The sequence below is a fragment of the Bemisia tabaci genome, chromosome 9 (assembly GCF_918797505.1).
Source record: "Bemisia tabaci chromosome 9, PGI_BMITA_v3".
Taxonomy (NCBI): Eukaryota; Metazoa; Arthropoda; class Insecta; order Hemiptera; family Aleyrodidae; genus Bemisia; species Bemisia tabaci.
This window is the reverse complement of record NC_092801.1, coordinates 10,681,849-10,696,440: the sequence shown is the minus strand read 5'-3', so window position 1 is coordinate 10,696,440 and position 14,592 is coordinate 10,681,849. Positions and strand designations below refer to the sequence as shown.

At 40.4% G+C, this 14,592-nt stretch overlaps 1 protein-coding gene across 1 annotated transcript; it reads left to right on the top strand.

Moving 5' to 3' along the window:
* Positions 1-241: 241 nt before the first annotated feature.
* Positions 242-11,383, top strand: LOC109036708 (uncharacterized). The gene is made up of 7 exons (XM_019051062.2): positions 242-490; positions 1,545-1,592; positions 3,426-3,733; positions 4,844-5,047; positions 7,045-7,275; positions 8,706-8,818; positions 9,669-11,383. The coding sequence occupies exons 2-7, from the start codon at positions 1,558-1,560 to the stop codon at positions 11,211-11,213; spliced, it is 2,436 nt and encodes an 811-aa protein (XP_018906607.2). The 5' UTR covers positions 242-490; positions 1,545-1,557; the 3' UTR covers positions 11,214-11,383.
* Positions 11,384-14,592: the final 3,209 nt, after the last annotated feature.

Sequence of the window (14,592 nt, the reverse complement as noted above, 5' to 3'; positions counted from 1 at the left end):
CATCTCAGGCCCACGATAAATATTTGGACGTATTTCTGCCCAACAGAAGTATGTGCATTATGGACGTGAGTCCTGTCATGCATATATTCTTATGAGTTTCAGGGCTCATAGCTTAATGCACATAGTTCCGTTTGGCAGAAATACGTCCATTTGGTTGAGTTCAACGCTTAGAATCGAGAAAAACGTAGGCACTTTGCGAACGAAGACTTACGTTTATGTCGCTTCACCTGCAGCATTCCCCGGTTAACTTGAGACTACAAAGTTCCATTGTCAGCGGTTGGACCGTGTCTGAGAATTTAAACGTGATGAGAAACAACAAAATGACCAAATGGCGATAAATTATAATCTATTTCTCTACCGAGAAAATTTCGCAGTATATAGTGTAAGTTTTGGAAAAGCTCGCTGTTTTCATGTTAAGGTGAAGTTGAGTGATTCCGACTGACGGCGTTTTGCATTTACAAATAGAGTGGAGTAATAGAGGGAACGGAGAGTAAGTTATTTTTCTTAAGTAATTCGTCGCTTGGCTGACATAAGGGCGTAACTACACATTGAGATGAGCTCGAGAAAGCATTGGATTGCATGGAAGACAGGGTTCACTGCAGAGTGTAGTTACGCCCGTATGTCAGCCAAGCGACGAATTGAGGGGCTTGGAGGCTAAGGTGCATAAGGGCAGTTTTTGCTATTTCAAGTAATACGTGTTTAAAGTTCCAAAATTACATACTAAGGAAGTTTAAATTCACTTTTTGATGCTTTAAAGTTGGATTTTAGTAGTGAATGTTTTACAGAATGCAGGTACTTTCAAACTAATCTTAGTTCAGTTCATGAGTATCTCAATTTGTTCAAAAACGGTACTTATACGCCTTGTCCTCCAAGCCGAGCCCCTCAATTCTCGTATGGGTTTAGCATTAGCACTGATGAGGAAACACAGATAATCATGCAGGGTCATGATATCTGTATGAGAGATCCTTGTTGTCACAGGATGCTCGCTCATTCTTACAGAGATAAAATCATGAAATGAAACGAACTTTGTCAGTGCACGTTGCATGTTGCATACCTCACGATTAGAAGGCAATTTATATCGTGACCAAAACTTTCGAAGGACATGAGAGAGTGTGCCTTTCAGTGTTTACGTTTCAATTTTTCAATGCGCCAATCAAATAGCGTTACAACAATTTCATTAGTTTCGATTAATTTTACAAACTTTTGCAAAAGTTTGGAGTCTGAACAATTGTCAATAAATCAAGCACTATTTATCGATGTTATTTTTTGTGAACTTTTAGTCTTTGTAATCATTCCTTAAAACATTTTTCTAATTCTTCATTCATGAGTTGAAGATCATAAAAGTAAAAAAGCTCGTGATTTTATAAAAAAAAAGAGGAGGCCAAGGAGAGTAAGAGAATTAAGAGGGAGGGGAAAATGAGATGATCGGTGGGAAATGAAGACTTTTCTTGGGTTATTGCCTCATTGATTGCAAACCTATGAAGTATCCTTCCGAAGTTTTAAACAATTTCTTACGATATTTTCCAAATTTTTTTGTTCTACAGGTTCAGGTTAATCATGTGGGTCTCCTCTTCGACAAAAAGAGCTCGACGGTAAGGACTACAAATATAAAACTACGAATTTAGTTTCTCAAACATTCGCATTAATTGCGATGTTTCAAAGTATTTTTTTTCAAAAAAAAGAAAGAAAAAAGGAATTATTCTCTATTTAATTATGATTATGACTCATCATTGATGTAATTCGTATTTTTCGAGTCGCAGTTACGACGTCTCCCACGCAATAACCCAGTCTCGACAACAATGCTGCATTGTTAACGAGATAGAAATCATTTTTACTCTGACGTAAAATTGTGAACACGACTAGAAAAGTTCGACGAGGATAAAGATTTGATCGACATGAATTGATCGATAGATAAAATCGTGAATTGATCTGCACCGCGATTCGATCGAAAAGAATTGCAAAACTGATGTCGATTCATTCGACACGAATCGATCGAAAAGTAAAAACGTGAACCGAGCGACGTGATTCGATCGACACCAATAGATCGAGTTCGATATTGGTTCGACGTATCGTTTGGTTCAAAACAATAGAAAATAACCCCAAACAAAAATTTTAGGATTCAGGTAAGATAAGCTGAAAATGAGAAAATTCCTAACAATTTCACTTAGCATTGTCATTTTATACACATTAGAATAAAAAATCCACCACAAGAAACTCGTTCGATCAGATTACTCATTTGACTTTGGAGTTTGGAGGCTATTTTCACATACTGAACCAATCGATATCGATACAATCTCACCAGTTTGATGTATCGAATTCGAATACGATTCATTGGATCGAAAAAATTTGATCGATTCATGGATTAGTCGATCGAATAGACAAAGATTTGTAATCATTTGTCGATCGAATTGGAGTCAATCAAATCATGTCGATCGAATTCATGCCCTCTTTCTGTAAGACCTAGAAAGGTGATTCGATGGACGCCATTTTTTGTATCAGAACGGCATGAGATATATCACATCAATTGGTTCCATTTTTTCAGCTATTTGTCATTTTTCTCCAATTTTGAGATCGCAATTCTGTTGTCAGGAGACTAAAGCACTCACTTACCAATTTTAACAAAGAAATTCAACGTAATAAAGGCGTGGTTTTTTCAGAGAGAAAACATCGCATTCGATACTGATATCGAAACTGCACTCGAATGCGATATTTTCTCTCTAAAAAAACCACGCCTTTATTACATTGAAAAATTTGTTTGTTAAAATTGGTAAGTGAGTGCTTTAGTCTCCTGACAACCGAATTGCGATCTCAAAATTGGAGAAAAATGACGAGTAGCTGAAAAAATGGAACCAATTGATGCGATATGTCGCATGCCGTTCTTACAAAAAATATGGCGTCCATCGAATCTCCTTAAGGTGATTCGCTGGACGCCATATTTCGTGTCAGAACGGCATGCGAATTGCGATATATCGCATCAATTGGTTCCATTTTTTCAGCTACTCGTCATTTTTCTCCAAATTTGAGATCGCAATTCTGTTGTCAGGAGACTAAAGCACTCGCTCACCAATTTTGACAAAGAAATTCAACATAATAAAGGCGTGGTTTTTTTAGAGAGAAAATATCGCATTCGATACTGATATCGAAACTGCACTCGAATGCGATATTTTCTCTCTAAAAAAACCACGCCTATATGACATTGAATTTCTTTGTTAAAATTGGTAAGTGAGTGCTTTAGTCTGCTGACAACAGAATTGCGATCTCAAAATTGGAGAAAAATGACGAGTAGCTGAAAAAATGGAACCAATTGATGCGATATATCGCATGCCGTTCTGACACAAAATATGGTGTCCATCGAATCTCCTTAAGAGCGACGATTCCTTTTCACTGTACATGTGCACGTTGAGAATTCTCTCTTGGATTTTCAGTCAATGGATATGGTTGATACTGCTACTCTCACTGCAAGTAGTGCACGGGGCTGAAGAAACAGCTGCAGAAGATACCACCCCTCAAGACAGCTACACATCTCAAAACAACTCCAACAATAATTCCACGAACAACGATTGTGATTGCGATTGTGATTATTCAGTGCGATGTATCACTTGTCCTTTCAACCACGCGGAGGAACCGAATTACGATAAACAAAATGATATCCTTATATTCGTCGATGTGTACCTCGGAAAAGTCTGCATCTACGACCCGAACACCGGCTGCACATCCTGCTCCGGTGATTTAGGTAACCCTTTTTCGGTACCTACCCTGAACTTGAAAATTGTTGAGACATGGTGATACCAAAAGACGGTTACAAATTATGTCTCCTCCTTAAAATTCTTACTGTGCAATACCTCTGGTGTGAAATAGTTGCTTCAAGCGCCGTGGCACGCTGCGGTGCGGCGCGGCGGGCAGTCAGCGCGAAACGCGCATTGGCGCCTACAAACCTAACAGGGATACTTCACGCGTTGCGCAATGCGTGAAGTATCCCTGTTAGGTTTGTAGGCCCCAGTGCGTCGCCGCTCCGCTTTGTGTTAGGCTCTAATATATTGAATCTGGCGGAGTCAGCGTTATTCAACTCATGATTTTGAAATGTTTGCACATTCTGTATGGATTATTCTCGTTTTAATTGACGAAAAAAAATATGTATTAAAGGAAAATATAACGTGTGTTTTGTAAATATTAAGGTGGTTCCGTATCAAACTTCATGATTTCCAAAGCACACGAATTTCTACACAATTTCTTATAGCCTTTTATAATCGATGGCGAAAAAGCAACAGCCAGGCGATAAAGTGTGAAGCCCGGCGATAGGAACTATAGCCAGGTTGCATAATTTTTTATCGCTTCGTATAGCCCGGCCGTATGATTTTCTCCGCATTCTACAGCCAGCTGTATGATTTTCTGTAGCCTTCTTCAGCCCGCTAGAAGAAGTCCTATGGTATTTTGAAACGCAGCTCTTATCGCCAATTTTTACCAGGGCTCGTATACGGAGCTATTTTTTTCTTTCTCGCTCCCTTCGTTTTCTGCGGGCCGATTATTGAAACTGATAGACAAAGCTATAGACAAAGACGACAAAAGGTATTTGGAGGGATCCTATTGGCGGAAGCAGGTGGTGGCAATGGACATAGGAGGTAGGTAATGGACTAACTAACGGCAACTCACTAAAGACCCGACAGTTAGTCCATCATTTTCTTCCTTAGTCTGTAAGAACCAACCATGTCAACCAATAAGATCGCTCCATACTCCCTATGTCTTCTTTGTCTATCGATTTGTCCATCAGTTTCAATAATCGCCGCGCTGTTATGGGCATAACTTGTCAGAGATTTCGCACTTTAACATTGATTTATACATGCAGATGAACCACTGGGCTCCGTGATCCCGCTTCTGGACTCATGCAACGAGTATATAATTGGCTACGGACCGAAAATGGCGAAGATGAAGTGGGACGGATGCTGCGACACTTGTCCGGAGATCACCATTATAAGTCGACATGACAAAGAAAAACGTGGTATCGTATTCAACGACGGAAAGGCCGACCTCTTCGGGCGCCCCTTCATGAGTAAGATTTTGTTCCCTCAAAATGGGTCAGATACTTTGGTCATAGAATCGTGTTTTGATGATTCTTGTAGATTAGCTAAAAATATTCAGAAATATTCCGATATGTCGAAACAGCAACTATATATGTTGAATGTTAAGGTGATTCGACAAGCTCAAGTGACGTGGTCGAACTGGCATGCGATATGTCGCATTGATTATAGGTCAAAAATCTCGGTAGATTTCGAATTTTCAGCCGAAAAAAGAATGATATCTCCCGCGCATAAGTCTAAAGAATCATTTTAAACCAAGAAAATGACAAATTAAGAGAAATTAGAGAACAATAGTGTCAGGAAAAAACCTCGCAATCGATACAGAAATCGATAACAGTATCAAATGCGAAGTTTTTTCCTGACACTATTCTACTTTCCTTTCTCTCAATTTTGCCAATTTTTGGTTTAAAATGATTTTTTAGACTCATGCGCAGGGGATACCGTTCTTTTTTGGGCTGAAAATTCAAAATCTGCCGAGATTTTAGACGTAATCGATACGATATTATCGCATGCTAGTTTGGCCACGTCACTTGAGCTTGACGAATCACCTTAACCACGATATCGCGCTTTGAAAAATTCAGTTTATGACGTTATCCACCGCGGTTGTGATATCCTTGGTTTCTTCCACCTCGCTCTCCGAGTTTAACGTTGAGTAATTAGTATGTGAGTCCCACAGTCCCACTGATTGATGAAGGGAAGGTGAAAGAGACAAAAGGTGACACTGACATGGTGGGTGACGTCATAAACCGACTTTTATAAGTTTAAAATCTATCGCAAATATCCTCTTGAAAAATGTTGATTAGCAAACCGCAAATTCGTTTAAATTGGATCCGTAAAATCTTTAACTAGATTTACGATAAAATACAGAAAAATTTAAAGGAGTCGGAATAACCCTCAACGACAAGCAAATAATTACATTGAATGGAAATTATATAACGACGTAGAAAATGTGGTAATCGCCTGAATAAAAAACCAACATTAGATACCGATATGATCAATATAGGTATCTTGTGTAAGGCGATAGAAACAAAGATTTAACCGCCCCTCGCTAAAATCAGAAGTTAGTAAATTGAATCAGTGAGAACGAAGACACACCAACTCGTTAACTTGAAAATTTTCAATTTTCATTCAAGACAGTCAACTTTCATAAAGGTCATTGAAGTTAGCGCATACGTTTTAACTTGAACCTTTGAAGTGCTCTTAAGCACTCGTCTTTCGGCACCAAAAATCTTTTTCCGAGACTAACTTCTTTACCTACTGTGCAGTTGTGTGTGTCTTGATTATTTTCATTTTTTCGAGTTGGTGTGTTTTCGTTCTGACTGATTCAATTGAATCAGTGAGTTCAAAAACATACCAACTCGGAAAAAAAAAAATTGTTCAGAGAACACCTTAAACTGCGCAGCGGGCGAAGAAGTTACTCGTAACTTAAGAAAAACCTTTTTGGTGTCAAAGGACAAGTACTTAGAGACTTTGCAAAGCACCAAGTTAAAATCGATACACCATGTTTGATGACATAAAATTAAGCGTTTAAAAATTTCCGAGTTGGTGTGTTTTGTTCTCACCGACTTTCAGATACTGATTTTTCATAGTCTGCCTTGAAAAATGTATATTTTTCGACCTGCATAACGCTTGAATATTTATATAAAACTCGTTGGTACAAGGTATAATAAACCGAAATAGAAAATCGCAAGATCGGATGGTCACCCGTTTCCCTTGAAATGGCCAAAAATTGGTATTTTCAATGAAATACTTCGATTCTTCCCTTTTCCCGTCGCTGTTTCGAGCACTTCCGATTGCAATTTCGAAATTTCCTTTTGCGTGCAGATGCTTCTATCCATTAGTTTTACTAAACCGTAAAAAAGTGAAAATCGAAAAAAACCCGAGTTGGTGTGTTTTCGAACTCACTGATTCAATTATTATTACTACTGATTTGGGAGTTTCTGATGTGATGACGACTGAACTGTTGCAGATACAAAAGGGCCTTTAGGACCCGACGGAGAAACAACGGAGAGTGGATACGCCACTTTGTACCGCTACTCGAAGAAGAAGTGCGGGTTGCAGGACGCTCTCGGGAGAGACGACAAAGGCGACATCTTCAACGGAATCGCGTGGAATTGCAACTACACCAAAATGTACATGTGCGAGACGAAAAGGAAAAAAATCTACTGTTTCGACTACGATCTCAAATCTGGCGAAGCAAGTGAGTGCGGTTATTCTTTACAAGATTTTTCGGTTTCCGGCTAGGTACTCATAATGTGAAAACAAAAGTTGAGCTATCAGCTAATTTTATGCCGCTATCACAAGCTGAATGTGCCTTGAATGAGGAAGTCATCGGCCCGATGCCTCACGCACAAAATTCAACAACGATTCTCAGCAACCATCGGACTAATGTTGGATTTGTCTGAACTATACGTGTAGATTCGATACACATCTGGATGAAAATAACTCGAATTTATGCTAAATTGTCAGCCGTTGGGCGATAACTGTTGACTTCCACATTCAGCTGCTAAATTCAGCGTGTGATTGCGGCATTACAGACGTTAAAACGATTTGGTCAAAACGTTTGTTTGTCCACCATGTTAAGGTAAAACTGTTATGTAAATATATTAACATCCTCTTGCACGTTGTTTTCTTATTAAAGCATGGCCATCCGTTTCACGCTGTCCGCAATGACCGCACTGTGTTTGATGCAATGCGTGAAGTATTCGTGCAGTCTTGTAGGTGCTAATATGTGTTACATGCCGATTGCCGCGCCGAGGGCTTCTCAAAGACATTGAATAGAGGGGCTTCTCCTTTTCTTCTCAAGTCCTCATCATCATTTCTCCCTAAGTTGCGCCGATCCAGGCCAAATTGTGTGTTTGGTTTCTCTCTTAACTCGACTTATTAAAGGTGCTGTCTCTTGTATCACTGAAAAACGACAAAATTAGAAATTACTATACTCTCAGGAAATGAGAGATTTTGTATCATTTTCTCGTTTGTAATTCTTTTTTCTAAATCCGATTTTTTTTATACTTACATTTTAAAAAATTGCAAAATTTGCCATCCCCTAGATTTGCTGTCATGGGCCGCGGCCCATGCGGCCATCCCCTTAATCCGGCCCTGATTTTATCTTTCTATTCAGAGCCACTCTCGCAGTCATTTTTTCCATGACTCAACGCGGTGCAGTTTGACATTTGGACGTATATTTCGTCGCTTGGCTGACATAAGGGCGTAACTACACATTGAGATGAGCCCGGGAAACCATTGAATGGTTTGGAAGACAGGGGTCATTGCAGAGTGTAGTTACGCCCTTATGTCAGCCAAGCGACTATTTATGCAAAAAGGAGCTATGTGCATAGGTTTAGCGTGCAACATAGTTCCTTTTAGCATTAATACGTCCATTTTTAAAACTTGCCAAGCACCCCTTAAATTAATTAAAAAAAAAAAAAAAAAAAAAAAAAAAAAATGCGATTGACTCAGAACTAATGGACAAGTTTTAAGCTCTCCTTAAGTATAAAAAGCTGCCATGCTGCCATCTTTCTTTGAATGCTTAAGAAGTAGGGAAGATTAAGTATGCCCTCTTTTTTCGCGTTGTCTCCGGTTTTACACGCCCAGGCAAGCTTCTGATGTCATAAATTCGATGTTTTTCAGGCAATAAGAAGACGGTGTTCGATTATAATAAAGAAAATGAAGATGGAGCGCCTGATGGAATGACAATCGACTGTTGCGGGAAATTATGGGTCGCTAGTCTGGGAGGTTGGAGCGTAAGTGAATCTCTCAGCGTTTCGAATACTTTCAAAACACTTGCTTGTTTTTATTTCCAAATAAAATAAAACTAATAAGAGTAATGTCCTCACGAGACATCTGGTCGCATTTAAAGCAAAATTAACTATATCCATTATAAAATGAGCCCTGTCATACATGCATACCTAAAGATATCATGGCTCATATCAGAATGGATTCAGTCCCTTTCGATTTAATGTGTCCATTTCTAAAAAAAATAATCCTAAAATATAATGAAAAATACGAATGTATAAAGGCAATGTATATTTTATCAATACAGATAACACCGTGCATGAGAATGAAACGTATATGTTTCTGCCGAACATATAACTATAAACGAGTGGGAATGATGGGGTGTGCTTCAGAAAGCTGCATAAGGAACAATGTTAAAGTGGGCATGATTCCCTTTGAAAAAATGGAAAAGCGGGATTTTACATTCTTTAAAACGGAACTAAGTGCAAACTAAATGCGGCACTCATGAGCCATGGGCATGTGTCAAGAGCATTGCGGACAGGGCTCATGAGTTAATGCGGACACGGACGCGGTGGAGCGGCCGCTTCGTCGCCGCTGACGTCAATGGCGCTTTATAATTCCCATTCATTCTTATGACCCTCGACTAACGGGCACTCTCCTTCTTTCCCACCTGTCTCCGGTTCCATTCTGAAGAATACTTCCAAATGCAATAAATATTCCATCAATATAGATAATACGCGCGCATGAGAATGAAATTACGCAACCAATATCAATAACGTTTAAAACGTATGCAATAGACGAAAAGCCAACTTGTCAAACTTTTTACTTTTACTTTTTTTTTTGGGGTCAATATTTCAGGTAATTCAAGTGGACCCAGATCAATCTAAGGATTCTAAGGTACTGCGGAGGATCAAAATACCCGCCAGAGACGTTACGTCGTGCATATTCGGTGGCTGCGGCCGAAACGACGTACTGTACGTCACGACTTCCCAGCGAAATTTGACGCCTGACGAGAAAAAAGAACAGCCTCAGGCAGGCAGTGTTTTCGCCGTCTACAACCTGTGTGCACAAGGATTGCCGTGCAACGATGCCTGCATCTGTAGGGGCGGCTGCTTCTGCAGTGGATTCTACGACCCTTGTTACGGGTGCACGAGCTGCGGAAAAGACGACAAGGATGACGATGATAACGACAATAATAAAGACGGGAACAGCCAGAATGAAAATTCCAACAACGGTGGAAGGGAAAGTAACAACAACGATAGCAATAATAGTGGTAATAATACCACTAATAGCAACTCGAATTCTTGCATATCGTGCGGATACGGTGGAAAATACGGTTTCCGCACGGCATCCAGTGGAGACTACGAAAGATGCCGTGGATGTTGTGACGCTTGCGGAGGAGTTGGCTACAGATTCGGCGCATGCTACAAAGGAGGATCCTGTGGAGGTGGCAAATCTGGTGGATGCAACAACGGTTACGGGTGGTGTGGCTGCTCGAAATCTGGTGGATGTAACAATGGTTACGGGTCGTGTGGCTGCTCAAAATCTGGTGACTGTAACAATGGCTACGGATCATGCGGCTGTTGTAAATCGTGTGGGAGTGGTAACGGCTACGGATCGTGTGGCTGCTGTAACTCTGGTGGATTTAACAGTTACGGCTTGTGCGACTGCGGTAAATCGTGTGGGAGTGGTAACGGCTACGGATTGTGTGGCTGCTGTAACTCCGGTGGATTTAACAGTTACTGCTTGTGCGCCTGCGGTAGATCGTGTGGGAGTAGCAAAGGTTACAGTTCATGTTGCTGCTGCAAATCGTACGTTAAGGATTCCGGAACGTCAACAGACAACACATCGGGTGGAAGCAGCGACGGAACCAACGGAGGTGGATCGGGTTGCAGCTGTGGAGGTGGAGCGTCTGGGTCAAGTGGAGGATGTGGGAAAGGGAGCTGTGAAAATAGTGGGTCATGTGGAGGCTGTGGAAGGAGCGGTTGCGGGTCGTGTGGAGGTAACGGAGGAGATGGTTACGGATCGTGTGGAAGCTGCGGCAGAGGCGGTTATACCTCGTGTGTAGGCGGCGGATCCTGCAGTTGCTACGGATTGCGTGGACCCTGTGGATCTTGTGGATCATGTGGAGGCTCTGGATGTGGTGGACGCTGTGGATCATGTGGCGGATCTGGATGTGGTGGACGCTGTGGACCATGTGGCTGTGGATCGAGCGGAAACTGCTGCCCTAGCGGAAGCTCCGGACCACCTCGAGGTTCCTGCGGATGTCGTAGCAGAGGTCCATACGGTTCTGGAAGAGCAGGTTACGTTCCTGGTGCATGTGGATCGTGCAGGGGGAACGGTGTCTGTGACGATCTCGTTGAAGGGTTGTTGTCAGTGCTTGCCGCTAAGAAGCCTTACTAAGTTTGAATTTGAGCCATGCAGTAACATCATTAGCGGGTTAGCTTTCGCGCGTGCACTTATCTTGGCACCTTTCTTGCTGTTAAAATCTGCATCTTTTTCACTGTCACTAATCGACAGCACTGACACTCCATTACTCATGTTTTGAAAGGAACAAACATTAAATGTTATTACCTGACTGAAAATTGACATTGTTTTATTTCAAACTAACTTCCTGATTTATACTCTGTCCAATTATTATCAATGGAGACGCACTTAAAAATGTACTAGAATTCGGGATAGAAAGATACCGAGAAATTCTCCTTCTATAACTGTCGGTAACTTAGGTCTCAACTTTCATAAGATCGCCATAACACAATAAACTCGTGAACCAACAGGTGAATTTTTTTTTGAATTACTAAAAATATATAATTAATTTTGGCACTGACCCACTGGTTCACATTTTTTGTATCGTATTTACTCGGATAATTGTTTTCAATGCAGTACCTAAGTAAACTCTGGTACAGGGCCGGATTGAAGGGGTGGCTACATGGGCCGCGGCCCATGGCGGCAAATTTTGGTGGGCAGCAAATTTTGGTGGGCGGCAAATTTTGCAATTTTTTTTAAATGTAGGTGTAAAGAAAAATCGGATTCAGTAAAGAAATTACAAACGAGAAAAGGTGACAAAATCTCTCATTTCCTGAGAGTAAATCGCTGATTTCGTCGTCTTTCTGTGATACAATAGACAGCACCTTTAATTAGTCGAGTTAAGACTAAGAGAGAGACCGAACACGGAATTTGCCCTGGAACGAGGCCTAGAGATGAAAAGGAGAAACCCTCGGCGCGGCGGTCGGCATATAACACATATTAGCGCCTACAAGACTGCATGAATACTTCACGCATTGCGTCGAACACAGTTCATGCAGCAGCGGTCGCGTCGGTCGGCGTAAAACGCATAGCGCGTACAAGACTGTAGGGGCACTTTACGCATTGCGCCAAACACAGTGCGGTCAGCGTCGCAGCGGTGGAAGTTAAAATTATTAAACCACATTCATGTTTGTTCTTTCAAAATTTTTCGTTCATTTTATATAAATGGAAGGCCTTGTCCACACAGAGATTGGTTTACGGAACTTAACTTTCGCGCCAAGTTCCGTGAACTTTTGCTGGTAGTGTAGACAGCAGGTTGACAGGGCTTTTGCAAAAAATGTGTCCAACACGAGTAAACGCATCTTATGCACCCCTCTCCCTCCGGCACGTTCACTTGATGGTTTTTATTGATGTTTCAAAACTAATGAGAAGGGGGCGGCAAAATACAGGCGGCCCATGGGCGGCAAATAAGTAAATCCGGCCCTGCTCTGGTATGCGATTCAAAATGATTACTCAGTTAAATAATTCATTGAACTTGAGGTTAGTGCGGGATTCAAAATTATCAATAATAATCAGCCAGGTGAAATAGCTCGCAATATGATTATTCCTCAGAAATTCTACATGAGATGATTAGAAAGTCTCATTTCACTTTGATCGTTTTCGAACTTTGAAGGTATTTTTAGATCCAAAGAAGCTGCTTTTTCATTCTCTCAAATGTCTGTATATCCTATCATAAAAAAAAAGTTCTAGTGCAGCCCTAGTCCTCCCAACAAATTCAGTTTAATGAATTTCTTCAGAGCCGTTCAATCTTCATAGCACCGAAGGAACTATCTTGGTCGCATTTAGAACTAGAGCCCACATCAAATAAGTTTACGCCCTTTCAAACTGCGACAAAAGATCCGCCACCTGGTTTCTTGCATTGAATTGCCATGCTAAAATGACGTTTGAAGATCCTGTGTCGCAGTCGAAATGTGCGTATGCGTACCTCATACGAAGCAAAATCACATTACCCTGGAAAATTTCCATACGAAATTAATCTTACAAAAATATTTGTCTTTTTCTTCTTGTCCTTCTGAAAAAGAGAAGAAGATTAATTTGAAGAAGAAGAGAAATATTTGATTCAAGGGTAGGAGAGTCAACAAGTTGTGTCGCAAAAGCCAAAATATATCAGACAAAATTGATGCACTTTTGAACCACTGTTTCACTTCGTCGTTATTCTTAACGATATTTCACTCTTTAAAAAAGAAAAAAAGACAAAAAATAGTGTCTTTAGAAATATTGGTATAACAGCCTGAGGGGCAGTGGGTAGCCTCAGTCTATGGAGAGATCATACTTACTATATCAAGTTCCAAAAAAACTTGAGGAAAATTATTGATGCAAAAAATTTAAAGAATAAGTTTAAAAAATTTCGCATTGACAATAAACATTATGAAATCAGTGAATACATTTATGAAATAATCGTAATCGTTATCTGGAAATTAAATTGAATCAGTGAGACCGAAAACACACCAACTCGGTAACTCGAAAATTCTCAATTTTCATTCAAGACAGTCAATTTTCATAAAGGTCATTGAAGTTTGCGCATCTGTTTTAACTTGGACCTTTAAAGTGTTCTTCAGTACTCGTCTTTCGGCATCAAAAATATTTTTCTGAGACTAACTTCTTCACCTACTGCGCAGTTGTGTGTGTGTGATGTCTTGATTATTTCCATTTTTTCGAGTTGGTGTGCTTTCGTGAATTCTCTCTGATTAAATTGAAATTAAGTATCAAAACATGGCTGCGCTATTATTTTCTTCTCTGTGTGGATAAGACGAATCATTTTCTATCTTACCAGAAATCGCTGTCGCTGCATACCAAAATGTATAGAATTCGCGGCAATAATAGAGGAAACTCCTCTTATACGATTAAAAATTCCTGGCATCAAAATATTCGAAACTTAAGCGTCTGCGAAACGGATCGCTGGAACGTTATCGTTGTCTTTTTGATGAAAACATAAACCTCAAGTTCAACTCGAGAATGTTTGTAAGAAGCACTGATGAGCATAGAGGCATAGACAAAAATATATCTCATAGAGAAGGGACCGTGAATGGAAATGTTGCATGTATGAGGAATTTGCGATTTGACTATTAATTCTTTTGTAAAAGTCGACGTCGCGAATTCGAATCATCGCGGGAATGAAAGGCGAATCCGGGTTACCATTCATAGCGCCTTCAAAAGCGTGGAAATACTTCAAACACTACACTTTTGGCACACTGCGCACGATTCGATGTGCAAATTGCCTATACTGCGCCTGCCGGAGTGTACACCTAGTTTTGAGTCGCGTATGGGCCTTCCACCCTGAGATATGCTGATACTGCCGTGCTGAGGAAGAGCGCCGTATGAACATTCGAAAGTTGCCAAATCGCCCCGGATAAAACATGTAGTTTTAAGAAAGGTTATGCGTATTTTTCCTGGAAATTTCAGACATTTTAGACAAAATTGCAAACAAAATTGTCTGAAAAAATTGAAGAAACACGTTCACAATGGAAATGTTGCA

Excerpts from the sequence above, each read along its gene's own strand:
- LOC109036708 (XM_019051062.2), top strand. The coding sequence starts at position 1,558 with ATGTGGGTCTCCTCTTCGACAAAAAGAGCTCGACG. Across the intron at positions 1,593-3,425 it reads TCGACAAAAAGAGCTCGACG|TCAATGGATATGGTTGATAC; the intron begins GTAAGGACTACA and ends TTGGATTTTCAG. Across the intron at positions 5,048-7,044 it reads CTTCGGGCGCCCCTTCATGA|ATACAAAAGGGCCTTTAGGA; the intron begins GTAAGATTTTGT and ends GAACTGTTGCAG.